Raw genomic sequence first — 14,942 nt, forward strand, 5'->3', positions numbered from 1 at the left:
ATACTGAAAAGTCACCTCAGAAAGTCAGGATAAACAAAGCTATTATTTCTCCCTCCCTCTCTCCCTTCTTTCCTTTCCCTGCTCTAGGAACAAGAACCATTTACCTCAGCCTACAAAGACCAACCCATATGAGATGAGATGAAGTGAACTGACAGGAGAAACCAGTCTTCCCCCATCCCATTTGAACAGAGCAGGAGCTCCGGGGACTGTTCTGAGGACTCCTCAAGGTGGGCAGGGATCCCAGGTGCTTGATGGACAAGGGCAGCAACCCCACTATTCCTATTGGTCCTCAATGCCTGCTTCTCTCTGAGGACCTCTGCAGTCCATGTGGATGGGAACCATGTGAATATAGGGAGAAAGAGCTGTATTAGGTTGCTGGGTGGAGTTCCCACTGAGATCAGGGCAGCAGCATATGGCTCCAAGATGCAACATGACCCTGGGAAAGAATTCTCAGCAGCCTAGTGGAAGGCAATACAGTTCAGTGGGAAAGGCCTTGGAATGAGAGCCAGGAGATGTGGGTTCTAATCCCAGCCCTGCCCCTAGCCAGCTGTGTGACCTTGGGGAAATTACTTTACCACTGCATCTCCGTTCCTGGCCTGAAAATGAGGAATTTGGAGTAATGATATGATCTGAAGATTCCTTCCAGCTCGAAAACTGTATGATTCAGTCTAGGCTAATACTAAAGTCCGTAAGGACACAAAGCAGTCATGCTAATGGCTATCCTTTCCAAAACAGTGAAGAGAAAAGGAACTTTTCTCTCAATTTACCCCTAGTTAACACTACTTATGAAGTTGTTCAGCCCAGCCCCATATATACATTTTCCCCTTCTTTGTCCCTATTTCTATTTCTGTAAGGGAGAAAAATCAGGAGGTAGGAACAAGCAATAGATGGATTGTGTGTGTGTGTGCATGTGTGTCTAAGAGGGAGGGAGAATAGGGGGAGTGGTGGCAAATCCTTGTTGACTGACTTGCTATTTGCTGACTGTGCAGAAGGTAATACAATGGGACATTTGTGGTAAAACTGGATTGGGTAAAATTGTGAATGACAGGACTGAAGGAGCTCAGTAACAACCAGATTTTTTCTCTTTTGCCTTGAAAATGGGCCAATTTAAAATGCAGTTGTTAAAGGCTTGAAGTTTGAACTAGACCAAAGTCCCCTAAATTGGCAGTATGGAAACATTTCTTGATTATTTATTTTTTTAAAAGATAGAAATTCTATTATTATTATAGAAGATAATAATAGAAATGCATTGATTATTATAGAAGCTTGAAAGATCATTCTGAGGAAAATATGGCCACTGAATATTTTCTAATGGTACATGTGGCACAAGCAAGGGAATGCTCAGAGAGGTAGCCTAGGGTGTGGACATGAAGAAATCTGAGTTTCTTCTTTGGTCCTGCTCTTCACCAGATGGTCATTTGGCTGCCTCCGCCTGCCTTTCATTTTAAATTGAAGGAATTGGACTAAATGATATCTAGAGAAAGACTGTGGGTGGAATCTTTGGGGAATCTGGTCTGCAATTTAGATACTGACCTCCTACCCCTCTCTACAGCCTCCAACCCAAGTACCAATTTTTCCCAGTTAACTACAAATTTTTCTGGGAGGCACTAAGCAAAACTTTAGCTTCCAGAAAGAAGTAGCGGGTAAGTAAAATGGGCTTCTTAATGATTTCTAACAGCTTACAAACAAAGGAGAGGGGGCAAAAAGAGATTCTCATACTTTGGGGTTTTTCAATGACCAGTTTTACCAGGAATCAGTACCACCATTATCTGGATTTTCCTTGTAGCTAAGGACATCTGAAGCTTGTCTCGGGGCATCTGATCTACCCCTTCCATCAGTGCATTTCCTCCTACACAGTGCACATCAGCAATGCCATAATGTTGCCACTGATTCATGTCAGGGTGTCCTGTAATATCTCCTAAATATGAATCAGCTATGTGTGTGTGCATGCATGCATGCATGCACGCATGCATGTGCACGCACACACACACACACACACACACACACACCCCAAGCTCATTCCAGTTAAAGCAGAGGAACAAATGCAAGCCATTCAATAGCCAAACAGCAGCTTGACTTTGAATGTTGCACCTTTCCAACTATCTGAACAATTACAATGAAATAAGGATATCTTCATATCTGCTAAAAGCAAACACAGAATTGGCATGCATGGCTTTCACTTAAATTTAGTTGTCTTTGCCATTATGGGCTATGATTATAGACAAAAAGCAGTGTTATGAACCTGTACCTCAAAGACTGAGAACTATTTCAAATGATCAGTCCTTATAGCAAAGAGAAAGGATTCTGTGTCTTCAGTATGAAATATCAGGAATATAGATAAAAAAGCTGCTTAAAATATGCCGTAACATTTCATTTAAAATATAATTAGAATGTCTGGTCCACATTGAAATTATTAATGTAAGCATAACTGTTAAAAAGTTATCAAAAGACTGATTCTATTGAATTGGCCTCTGCTATTCATTTTGTTTTTTTTTTTTCCTGGAAGTTTCTGTTTGGCAGTGACAGCATGGTTTCTAAACTACGTTATTCTTCTGCATTTTTTTTTTTGGTAAATTTTCTGCATGTGTTTTTTAGACAAAAGAAAAATCACCAGTTTATAAAAAAGGAGCTTGAAGAGTTTGCTCCTGAAATACAGACACAAGGTTTTATAAAAAGGATATTGGTTTCTTGCTATAAAAAGCGACTGAAAGGTGTCAGACCTGAAAACAAATTCTCACAGTGTTTTCAGTGTTGGCTGTTTACAAGGCATTCAATAGAACAGAGATAGATGGATACCGTACAGTTTGTGGCCTAACTCACTAGGTTAGACAGCTTCTTAGAGGCCCCAGGTATATGAAAGCCCCTCACCTCCAACTGTTATTAATTGCTTATTGACTCTAAATTGCCCCAGTGGAGATGTTGACAAGGAATTCACTGTGCTTTATAAACACTATTGAAATGTCTACAGTGTTTTCCAATTTTGCCTAGTCTCTTTAAGCTATCCTACACCAGGGTCCTAAGCCTTTGGTGTCAGAATGACAAGTTGCTGGTGTTTCTCCCCCTTGGCAGCCAGAATTAGTGCTAAACAACAAACTAGAGTTTCAATCAGGAGTGAAGTGTCAGGCTGGGGAGCTGCCTTGCTGTCCTCCCAGGATCCTCCAGCTTTCTTGAGATGGGGAGACAAGGGACGCTTATGTTTGTCACTCTTGGATTTGCCAATGGTTTTCCCCTCCCCACTCCCACACACATCTTAAGTGCTATGTGTGTAAACAACTCTCTGCAGAGGGAAGACTGTCACGGATGAGAAAAGCGAGATGGGGGAAAATAATGCAGGTGCCTAAGTATCCAATAGAAAGATCACGGACTAGTACATTTTGCATCCCTGGAAAGTTACCCCCAAAGGATGGTTATCAATCTATCTCTTATAACTGGTAACTGTGGATCAGTGGCCCAGAGGAGAAATCACGGGAAAATAAACCCAACATATTACAGTGTGTTTTTAAAAGTAACAACAACAACAACAAAATAAAAATTTGAAAGCACCAATAGCCCTGTTGGACACTTGAGCAGAAGTACCCTATTGTAACGGTAAGCTTGCATTTGTACTCTGGACTCTCTCCTCCTTCACATGGAATCACCAAGTGAGTCTGAGTCATCCAAGGACAGAGGCAGGTACAGGTCCTGTAAGAAGATAAGAGATAAAGTTAACTCTCCTTTTCTTAACATCTTGGGCTCTGCAATGGGCAAGATTATGTGACTGCTTTTTTAAAAAACTAACGTTTTCTCTAATTGTTATTTTGAAATATAGATTCACAGGAATTTGAAGTACAAATAGGTAGCAATTTCCCCCAATGGTAACAATCTTGCAGTTTTCCATGCATTCATGTATGTGTATGTGTGTGTGTGTGTATAGCGTAGTTGTATGTGACTTTATCATATGTGTATATTTGTATGACCATCATGACAGTCAAGATACAGAACTGTAGTCTCACCAAAGGGCTCTTGTGTGCTACCCCTTTATAGCCACATCCACTCCTCCCCTATCCCTAAGCCTTGGCAAACAGTGTTCTGTTTTCCATCTCTACAATTTTGTCATTTCAGATGTTATATAAATGGAAGCATACAGTATATAACCTTTTGGGATTGGCTTTTCCCATCAGCATAATTCCCTGGAGATTCATCAAGCTGTTGCCTGTAAGAGTAGTTCACTCCTTTATACTGCTGAGCAACATTCCATGGATGTACCACAGTTTATTTAACCATTCATTGGTTGAAGGGCATGTGGGATGATTCCAGTTGTAGGCTATTATAAATAATACAGCTATAAACATCCAGGTACAGGTTTTTGTGTTGACATAGTTTTCACTTCTCTGGGAGAAATGCTCAAGAGTACAATTTCCAAGTTGTGTATTAATTACATGCTTAGTTTGGTAAAGACTGCCATATTAGGTTTTCCAGAGTGACTGTACCATTTACAGTCTCACCAGAAAAGTATTAGTGATCTAGTTTATTCACATTACCACCAGTATTTGGTGTTTTCACCACTTTTTATTTTAGCCAGTCTTGTGGGATTGTAATGATATCCCATTGTGGTTTTAATTTGCATTTCCCTGATGACTAATGATGTTAAACATCTTTTCATGTGCATAATTGACATCTATAATTCCTCCTGAGTTCAGTTGAAGAAAACATTCCTCAGAAATGTTTTTTCATGTCTTTTATTCATTTTTAACTTGATTTTTCTTACTGTTGAGTTTTAACAGTTATTTTTATATTCTATATATGGCTTTGGTTAGATACATGGCTTGCAGTCTGTAGCTTATCTTTTCATAACTTTTGCATAGCCTTTGAGAGCAAAAGTTTTTAATTTTTATGAAGTCTAATTTGTCTAATTCATCATTTTTTCTTTTACAGGTTGCACTTTTTGTTGTAATATCTAAGAACTCTAGCCAAACATCACAAGATTTCCTCCTGAATTTCATTTCTAAATATTTCACATTTACAATTATAATCCATTTTTTAGTTAATTTTTATGTAAGATGTGAGGTCTAAGTTGGGATTTTTTTTTTTTTTTGGCCTAAGGATATCCAGTTCCTCTAGCACTATTTATTGAAAAAGCTCTTTCTTCCACTCATTGACTTTCGTACCTTTGTAAAAAATTAGTTGTAGATATATAAGTGGATTCATTTCAGACTTCCAGAGAGCTGCCAGACCCTGAACAAATGGATAACTCAAAAAATGTACCCCATCACCTAATTTCAATTTATTTCTTAATACTTTCATTTCCCACCAAGAACTAGGATTCATGACTCCAATACTGCCCCAAGTCTTGTCTATGTCTTGAGGAGATGGGATGATATAGCAAAGGTTTTTTCCACTGTTCCCAGAGCTCTATTTGGAGATCCTTGTGATTACTTGTAGACTTACTTCCCATATGGTCTAAATCAGTGCTTTTCAAATCTCTCTCATTCTCAGGCTCTCTCTTTCTCACTTCTCGTTTAAATTTTCTATTCAGATGAAATTTTTCTTGGAAGCCAAATACATGAGACAAATAGAAGCGTAGTTATTTTGGTCAAATCAGACATTGGGGAGGCAGAATCTCACCCATCTCCAAATGAAGTACTATTTGAAAACCACTGTTTTCATTTACATTATCAGCAAGATACTGAAGGAAACTGGAAATCTGAGGGTCAAGTCTCTGGGTGATTAAGAGGCTGTCTTTGGTATAAACACAAAACTTCAGTAGAGAACTGTCCAAGAAAATTAGAGAATGCAACTTCTTGAGGTAAAGGAAAAAGTGAAGTGATGAACGGGGACAAGAATAGGGAGGAGAGGGACTTATTTATCTAACATTGAGAATGCTTTTTGCTGAGAAGGGATAGGAAGTCTGTTAGGCCACTTAGAATGGAAACAGAAGTAAAGTATACTCAGAAATCTGAGGGTGTAGTTAAGTAGTACTCAGACACTGAGTAAGTCTTTATGTCTTGGTTTCTTCATCACAAAAATGCAGAATGTACAATCTGTAAGGTCTCTACCAGCTCTGAGGACACTCAAAGAAAGACTGAATCATTAACACACACACACACGCGCACACACACACACACACACACAACAAAGGCAACTGTAGCAAATGGATTCACTTCTCACCAACCTGCCATCCCTACACTGTAAATCAGGGGTTGGAAAACTTTTCTGTAAAGGGCTAGATAGTAAATAATTTAGGCTCTCTTTACTGGTCACATATGGTCTCTGTCACACACTTTTTTTGGGTTTTGTTTCTTTTACAACCCATTATAGATGTTAGAAACATTTTTTTACATTGGGGTGCCATCCAAAACAATCAGGCCATACACAAGATTTGGTACTCCTGCTCTTAATTACCAAACAAAATTTCTTAGAATACTGATAAACAGGCAGGGAGTACAACACTGAGGAGACAAGAGGAGAGCAATAAAAACATGTAGAATGGAGTTGGGGCAAAGTGGCATACTATGGAGTTGCATCTCTGAAGGGATTTAGTTCTCCAGAAATTGAGTAAAGTGAAAATTGGACATAGTCAAAGTATCTTTGAGGCTTAGACTTTAAGAATAGTGGAGAGACTCTCTGAAAATCTGATCCTGCATAAATGCAGTAACACTGGAAAAAATTGTCAAAATCAACTTTTTCAGAACTCCAGAAATTAACCAAAGGCTTGCAACAACCCCAAAAGTATTTCTTCAAGAAAAATGGCTGACTCTCAGTAAGAATACCAAAGTTTGTGGTGCTTTAACAGGTCCTATTTCTGTTCTCTCTCTCCCCATCTCCAGGATGTCTTTGAAAACCAACAGCCTCAGAACTATAGTATCTGAAAAACAGCGATCTAGACACCACTAGAGGATGCAGAATGGAACTGGAGTTCTCCCAAATGCCATCTTTCCAGAGAACTGTCACTATTTGACCTGTCGGTTGATTCCCACTTATGGGGCTCTTCTTTATTTGACCTGACTCAGAGCACACTCACTGTGAACAGCCTTTACAGGGAGCATTAATCAATTGCAATTGTTTAAAATCACAGCTGCCTGATGTGGGGGAAACAGTTGGGGCAAATGAAGCTGCTCAAAACCTTAAAAGGAAAAGCTGGAGAATTCATGTTCATAGGGGACTTTGAAAAGCTCTGACAATATTCCCAGGAACCTCCAGGGCCAGGCACATGTTCAGGGTGTATTCTCAAAAAAGACCTGAGAAATTCTTAATCTCTCACCTCTGGTTGGCCTTGAAGCCCTGAACAAACAGCAAGTGAAGGCTAAGGCAAGCCGCCTGACAGAGCATTGAAATCAGGCTCCAACACACACACACACACACACACACACACAGCCCTTCAGCAGAGGCTGGGAGACTTACTGAATCAAAGTATTTAAGGAAATCTAGCAAAATTATCCTTTAAGAATGAAGGAGAAATCAAGGCATTCCCAGATAAACAAAGACAGAGCTAGCAGGCATGTCATATAAGAAATACTAAAGAGAATCCTCCTGGGAGAAATGAAAGGACAGTAACCCACATGACCCATATAAGTAACACACATAACCCACATAAGAAATAAAGAACAATGAATGATAAAGGTAAATATGTAGGTCAAGACAAAAGAAGTTATTATAAATTTATTTTTCTAACTCTTTTCTTCTATTATCCAATTCCAAAGACAACTGCATAGAATAGTAATTATCAAGATGTGTTGGTGGACTTATTATGCATGAAGATGTAATTTGTATGTGAATAAGAACACAAAGGGGTGGGGGGTGAACAGAGATATACAATAGCAAAATTTTTATATCAAATTGAAATGAAGTTGATACTAATCCAAAGTAGATTGTGTCAAGATGTTAATTGTAATCCCCAGGGCAACCGCTAGGAAAATAACTTGAAATAAAATTAGCAAAAATACAGCAAGGAAATTAAAACAGTATACTGGAAAAATACCTATTTAACACAAAAAGGACAAACATCCAGGAGTGAAGGAACAAAAAAGACATACACAAAATAGCAAATGGCAGATGTAATTACTAATTTACCAACAATTACATTAAGCATAAGTAAATTAGGCACTCAAATGAAAAGGCATAGACTGACAGAATGGTTTTTAAAACATTCAGCTCTATGCTGTTTGAAAGAGACATAATTTATATTCAAAGACATAAATAGGTTGAAAGTAAAATGATGAGAAATTTTTATCATGCAGTTAGTAAGCAAAAGAGAGCTGGAATGGCTTATACTAATGTCAGAAAAAAATCGATTTTAAGGCAAAATCTGTTACTAGAGACAAAGAAGGACATTCATAATGATAAAATATAATTAAAACATATCTTTGCTTTAACAACAGAATACCAACATACATGAAGCAAAAATTACTGAATTAAAGTAAGGAATAAAGAATTCAACTGTACTGGTCAAAAACTTCAATACCCCATCTTCAGTAATGGATAGAATAACTAGGCAGAAGATCAACAAGGAAAGAGAAGACTTGAAAGACAGACACTACAAGAAATTACACATCTAACCTATTCTGTCCAACAACAACAGAATACACTTTATTCTCAAGGTCCCATGTAACGTTCAACACGACAGATCATATGTTAGGCCATAAAATGAGTCTCAATAAATCTGAAAGGGTTTAAAATCATACACAGTATGTTCTACAACTACAGTGGAATTAAATCAGGAAGCAATAACAGAAAGATATTCGGGACGTTCACAAATATGTGGAAATTAAACAACACACTGCTGAATAGTCAGAAATCACAAAGGAAATTGGAAAATACAGTGAGATAAAGGGAAATGAAATCACAGTATACCAAAAGTTTTGGGAAGCAGCTAAAGCAGTGTTCAGAGGAAAATTTACATGAAATGTTCAGAAGATGCTAACTCGTAGAAACAGAGAGTAGATTAGTGGTACCAGGGATGTGGGTGGAGGAGAAAGAGGCTGTGACTACTAACAGGCATAGGGTTTCTTTTGAAGGTGATGAATACATTCTTGCATAACTTTGTGATTATTCTGAAAGCCACTAAACTGGGCATTTTATTTAAAAAGGTGAATTTTATCTCAATAACATGTTGTTCTAAAAAGTAGTACCTTTGAAAAATCCTTCACATTGACAATTGAATACTATATATTTCAAATTTACTTTTTAGTGTAGTTGAATTATAATGTTGTGTTAATTACTGCTGTATAGAAAAGTGACTCAGTTATACATATATGCTCTTTTTCATAGTTTTCCATTATGGTTTATCACAGGTTATTGAATGTAGTTCCCTAAGCTGTACAGCCTTGTTGTGTATCCATTCTATATACACCAGTTTGCATCTGCTAATCCCAAACTCCCAATCTAACTCTCCCACCCCTCTCCTCCTTTGCAAACACCAGCCTGATATCTATGTTTCTGGTTCTGTTTCATAGATAGGTTCTGAATCTTGTTTATGTGATTCCTGAGCAGCTAACCCTATACAGCAATATGCATATATTGGTATATAGTGTATACAGTAATATTCAGTGTGTAGTGATATGTACAAATGTAAAATACAGTTTTGTAGTAGTTTTGCTCTATGACTACATTGTGACCACTGATGAATTCCATAAATTTACACATAAATGCAAGTCCACTGTAGTAGAAAGAGCACAGGATTAAGAACCAGGACAACCATCCTAAGCCTAACTTCCTCTTTCAGGATCTTTGCTTCTATATCTGAAAATTGAGGAAGATGAAGACTATGAGATCTTTATGTTTTGTTCTAGCTCTAAAATTCTATAAAATATAACATATATTTTGCTTTTCTCTAGTTATACCAAAGCCAGGGGAAGGGAGGCAGGCCCTGCCAAGTTAGTGAACTCCCTGGGCAGTCTTCAGGCCAGCACACAAGGGTCTTTTCATGATGGAAGTCACTTTGAGTCCCACCACACTGAACACTGAACCAATGGACTTCAGTGTAGCTCTGAATCATTCATATAATAGACACTTTAGTGTAGTTGGTTGGCTAGTGGAAATAATTATATGAGAAGATTGTTCCAGACTGTTATCTCAGAGGAAGAGGAGACAGGCCTGGGGTAGAAATGGGAGGCTGTGACTTATAATGGGTGGGGTGAGATGTAGGCTATGGAGGAAATCCAGAGAACTAGGCCTAGGTATGAACTTCCGTACTTCTATCCTCCATCAATTTCTTTAGTATTCAAAATATATTTTCTTGTATGAGTAAAACACTGTTCAGGGAAAGAAATTATCTCAACATTCTGTTATTGTTGATTGATATGTAGAAATACAGAAACACACATATTGCTTAACAATACAAATAATTTGCACCTGAAATTCATTTGCTTAGTCCCCTGGAGCCCTACAGAACAAAATGTTTGTAACAAATACAGCTGTGCTGGCGATACTATTGCTTTAGAGAAAACAAAAACTTGGTCTCTGGTCCAAGAAGCTTATAGTCCAAAGGAAGTCAGAGAGAAGTTTTGAGAAACCTGGCTTCCAGTTTGGGTTTGCTTTTTCCCAAATGTGCCCTGTGCTTTTCTGATGGTGTGGCTTTGTTCTTGCTGATTTTTTTTTTTTTTTTGAAAGCTGGAATGCCCGTTCTCTTCACCAGCCATCAAAAGCCTACCCAGGCTTTAAGGTTCCAATGTCACCTAGTCTGTAAAGCTTTTCTGCCTCCCACAGTTGGATGTCTTTCCTCCTCTCCTTTGTGCTCTCGCAGTTTTTTGTTCACTCTTGATTACACTACCAAAATCCACTTAGAGTGCTGTCTGTGATTTAAGGTTCAGGACCCTGCTTTATTCATCAAACTATCTCTGTAAGCACTTCCAGGATGACAGAAGAAAAGAGTTTGGAAACAGAGGATAATGTATATTTAAATAATGTTTGTTATGTTTTCAAATACTATGTCAAATACATTTTCCTTCAATCTCCAGGCAACTTGGCAAGCAAAATGCCTCCAAGTTTCAAGCTATGATGGTGATCACTAATCTGGAAAATTTTTTTAAAATAAATGAAAAAGTTTCCCTGTGCTTCTAGGCATTTTTAACATCTTTAATATGGTGTGTGCATGCTAAGTCACTTCAGTCATGTCTAACTCTTTGCGATCCTATGGACTATAGCCCACAGGCTCCTCTTTCCATGAGATTCTCCAGGCAAGAATACTGAAGCGGGTTGCCATGCCTTCCTTTGGGAGATCTTCCTGACCCAGGGATCAAACCCATATCTCTTATGTCTCCTGCATTGGCAGGTGGGTTCTTTATCACTAGCACCACCTGGGAAACCCCCTTTTATATGGTAACTTCTCTGAAGGGTTGAATCATACTGGGGTTGTCTTTATGACTGGGCACTTTCTTTTTCTCATCTGTAAAATGGAAACACTAATCTGCCTTATCCCTTTTGCAGGGTTATCACAAGGGTAAATGAGAAAATGGATATGCAAAAAAGATAAAGCAGGATGAAAATGCAAAATGTTGTTCTCATTAACTATACAAGGATTTACTTCATGTCCATATTGCAGCATTCGAGTATGCGGACTTTGGCTAACCTCATCACAGCTGCATTAAAAAGGATTCTCCATGAGTTGCTTAAGAGGAGAAGCCAAGCAGCTGATTACAGCTTAGGGCCCTGACACAGCCATCAAAAGTAACCAAAGGGATGCTGGGACTTCAAGTTTGTTTCCAATTGTGCAGAAGGAAAGTCATGGCCTCAGCCACCTGCTTCCTGTCTCCACCATGACTCACACCTTTCAGGTCCACTTGGATGGAATTTCAGATGAAATCTGCTCAGGCCCACTGCCCAAGGACCTCGATGGTGCTAAGGCTCAGGTAACTGTGAAAGGAGGAGCAAAAAGCTGAGCCTGAGCCCCAAGAGGACTGAGTCAAGGTCACAACACACTTTTTAGCTTATTTAGAAAAACCAATTTGTCCTCTATCACTGGTAGTGTAAGCATGAGGCTACTGTTTCCGATAGGATGCACCAAGTGAGACACAACATCACTTCTATGACATTTCTGTTCCAAACGCAGTCTGAATTTAACCACAAGGAAACATCAGACAAACTTAAATCAAAAGACATTGCACCAAATAATTAGCCTGTGCTCTTCACTTCTATAATATACTTCCCTAAAAGATTTTTGAAAAGACTCAAGAACTTTTCTGAATCAAAGAAAACTAAAGAGACATGACCACTGAGAGCAATGTGCGATCCTAGGTTGGATCCTGGACCAAAAAAAGAATGCTCTTGGAACAACTGATAAAATTTGAATATGGATGAGAGAGCATATAACAGTATTGAATCAATGCAAACTTCCTGATTTTACCATTGTACTACGGTTATGAAAGAAAATGTCCATATTCTTAGGAAATACAGATTGAAGTATTTAGAAGTAAAAGAGCATGATGTGTGCAACTTAATTTCAAATGGTTAAAAATTTAGTAAAGTGTATGCATAGTGAGGAGGGAGAAGACCCACAAAAACAAAGTAAATGGGGAAAATATAAACAACTGGTGAGTCTTTATAAAGAGTACATAGAAGTTCTCTGTATTATTCTTGCAACTGTTTAATTTGAAATATCAAAGTAAAAAGTAAAATAAGTTATGAAAACTATACCAAAATCTAAATGTTTTTTAAAGTTTGCTTTAGAAAATTATATAATTTGTTACTTAATGTTGGTTTCATTAACTGCCATAAAAAGGGCAATTTTTCAAATATAAATTTATTTATTTTAATTGGAGGCTAATTACTTAACAATATTGTATTGGTTTTGCCATACATCAACATGAATCCGCCACGGGTGTACACGTGTTCCCCATCCTGACCCCCCTTCCCATCTCCCTCCCTGTACCATCCCTCTGGGTCATCCTAGTGCACCAGCCTCCAGCATCCTGTATCGTGCATCAATCCTGAACTGGCAATTCATTTCACATATGATATTATACATGTTTCAATGCCATTCTCCCAAATCATCCCATCCTCGCCCTCTCCCACAGAGTCCCTAAGACTGTTCTATACATCTGTGTCTCTTTTGCTGTCTCATATACAGGGTTATCATTACCATCTTTCTAAATTCCATATATATGCGTTAGTATACTGTAATGGTGTTTTTCTTTCTGGCTTACTTCACTCTGTATAATCGGCTCCAGTTTCATCTACCTCATTAGAACTGATTCAAATGTATTCTTTTTAATGGCTGAGTAATACTCCATTGTGTATATGTACCACTGCTTTCTTATCCATTCATCTGCTGATGGACATCTAGGTTGTTTCCATGTCCTGGCTATTATAAACAGTGCTGCGATGAACATTGGGGTACACGTGTCTCTTTCAATTCTGGTTTCCTTGGTGTGTACACCCAGCAGTGGGATTGCTGGGTCATAAGGCAATTCTATTTCCAATTTTTTAAGGAATCTCCAAACCTGTTCTCCATAGTGGCCGTACTAGTTTGCATTCCCACCAACAGTGTAAGAGGGTTCCCTTTTCTCCACACCCTCTCCAGCATTTATTGCTTGTAGACATTTGGATCACAGCCATTCTGACTAGCGTGAAATGGTACCTCATTGTGGTTTTCATTTGCATTTCTCTGATAATGAGTGATGTTCAGCATCTTTTCATGTGTTTGCTAGCCATCTGTATGTCTTCTTTGGAGAAATGTCTGTTTAGGTCTTTGGCCCAGTTTTTGATTGGGTCGTTTATTTTCCTGGAATTGAGCTGCATAAGTTGCTTGTATATTTGTGAGATTAGTTGTTTGTCATTTGCTTCATTTGCTATTATTTTCTCCCATTCTGAAGGCTGTCTTTGCACCTTGCTTATAGTCTCTTTTGTTGTCCAGAAGCTTTTAATTTTAATCAGGTCCCATTTGTTTAGTTTTGCTTTTATTTCCAGCATTCTGGGAGGTGGGTCATAGAGGATCCTGCTGTGATTTATGTCGGAGGGTGTTTTGCCTATGTTCTCCTCTAAGAGTTTTATAGTTTCTGGCCTTACATTTAGATCTTTAATCCATTTTGGGTTTATTTTTGTGTATGGTGTTAGAAAGTGTTCTAGCTTCATTCTTTTACAAGTGGTTGACCAGTTTTCCCAGCACCACTTGTTAAAGAGATTGTCTTTTCTCCATTGTATATTCTTGCCTCCTTTGTCAAAGATAAGGTGTCCATAGGTGCGTGGGTTTATCTCTGGGCTTTCTATTTTGTTCCATTGATCTATATTTCTGTCTTTGTGCCAGTACCAAACTGTCTTGATGACTGTGGCTTTGTAGTAGAGCCTGAAGTCAGGCAGGTTGATTCCTCCAGTTCCATTCTTCTTTCTCAAGATTGCTTTGGCTATTCGAGGGTTTTTTGTATTTCCATACAAACAGTGAAATTATTTGTTCTAGTTCTATGAAAAATACCATTGGTAGCTTGATAGGGATTGCACTGAATCTATAGATTGCTTTGGGTATACTTATTTTCACTGTATTGATTCTTCCAATCCATGAACATGGTATATTTCTCCATCTATTAGTTTCCTCTTTGATTTCTTTCACCAGTGTATAAAACACTGGTTTTCTATATATAGGTCTTTTGTTTGTTTAGGTAGATATATTCCTAAGTATTTTATTTTTTTCATTGCAATGGTGAATGGAATTGTTTCCTTAATTTCTCTTTCTATTTTCTCATTATTAGTGTATAGGAATGCAAGGGATTTCTGTGTGTTGATTTTATATCCTGAAACTTTACTATATTCATTGATTAGCTCTAATAATTTTCTGGTGGAGTCTTTAGGGTTTTCTATGTAAAGGATCATGTCATCTGCAAACATTGAGAGTTTTACTTCTTTTCCAATTTGGATTCCTTTTATTTCTTTTTCTGCTCTGATTGCTGTGGCCAAAACTTCCAAAACTACTATGTTGAATAGTAGTGGTGAGAGTGGGCATCCTTGTCTTGTTCCTGACTTTAGGGGAAATGCTT

At 38.1% G+C, this 14,942-nt stretch overlaps 1 protein-coding gene across 1 annotated transcript in view; it reads right to left on the minus strand.

Moving 5' to 3' along the window:
* Positions 1 to 3,624: 3,624 nt before the first annotated feature.
* The window catches only part of DCX (doublecortin), a 115,288-nt gene continuing 103,970 nt past the window's right edge, over positions 3,625 to 14,942 (minus strand). Inside the window, exon 7 of the mRNA XM_068963091.1 lies at positions 3,625 to 3,681. Coding sequence (XP_068819192.1) covers positions 3,625 to 3,681 — 57 coding nt within the window. The remainder of the gene's footprint in view (positions 3,682 to 14,942) is intronic.

Source organism: Capricornis sumatraensis, chromosome X (assembly GCF_032405125.1).
Source record: "Capricornis sumatraensis isolate serow.1 chromosome X, serow.2, whole genome shotgun sequence".
Lineage (NCBI taxonomy): Eukaryota > Metazoa > Chordata > Mammalia > Artiodactyla > Bovidae > Capricornis > Capricornis sumatraensis.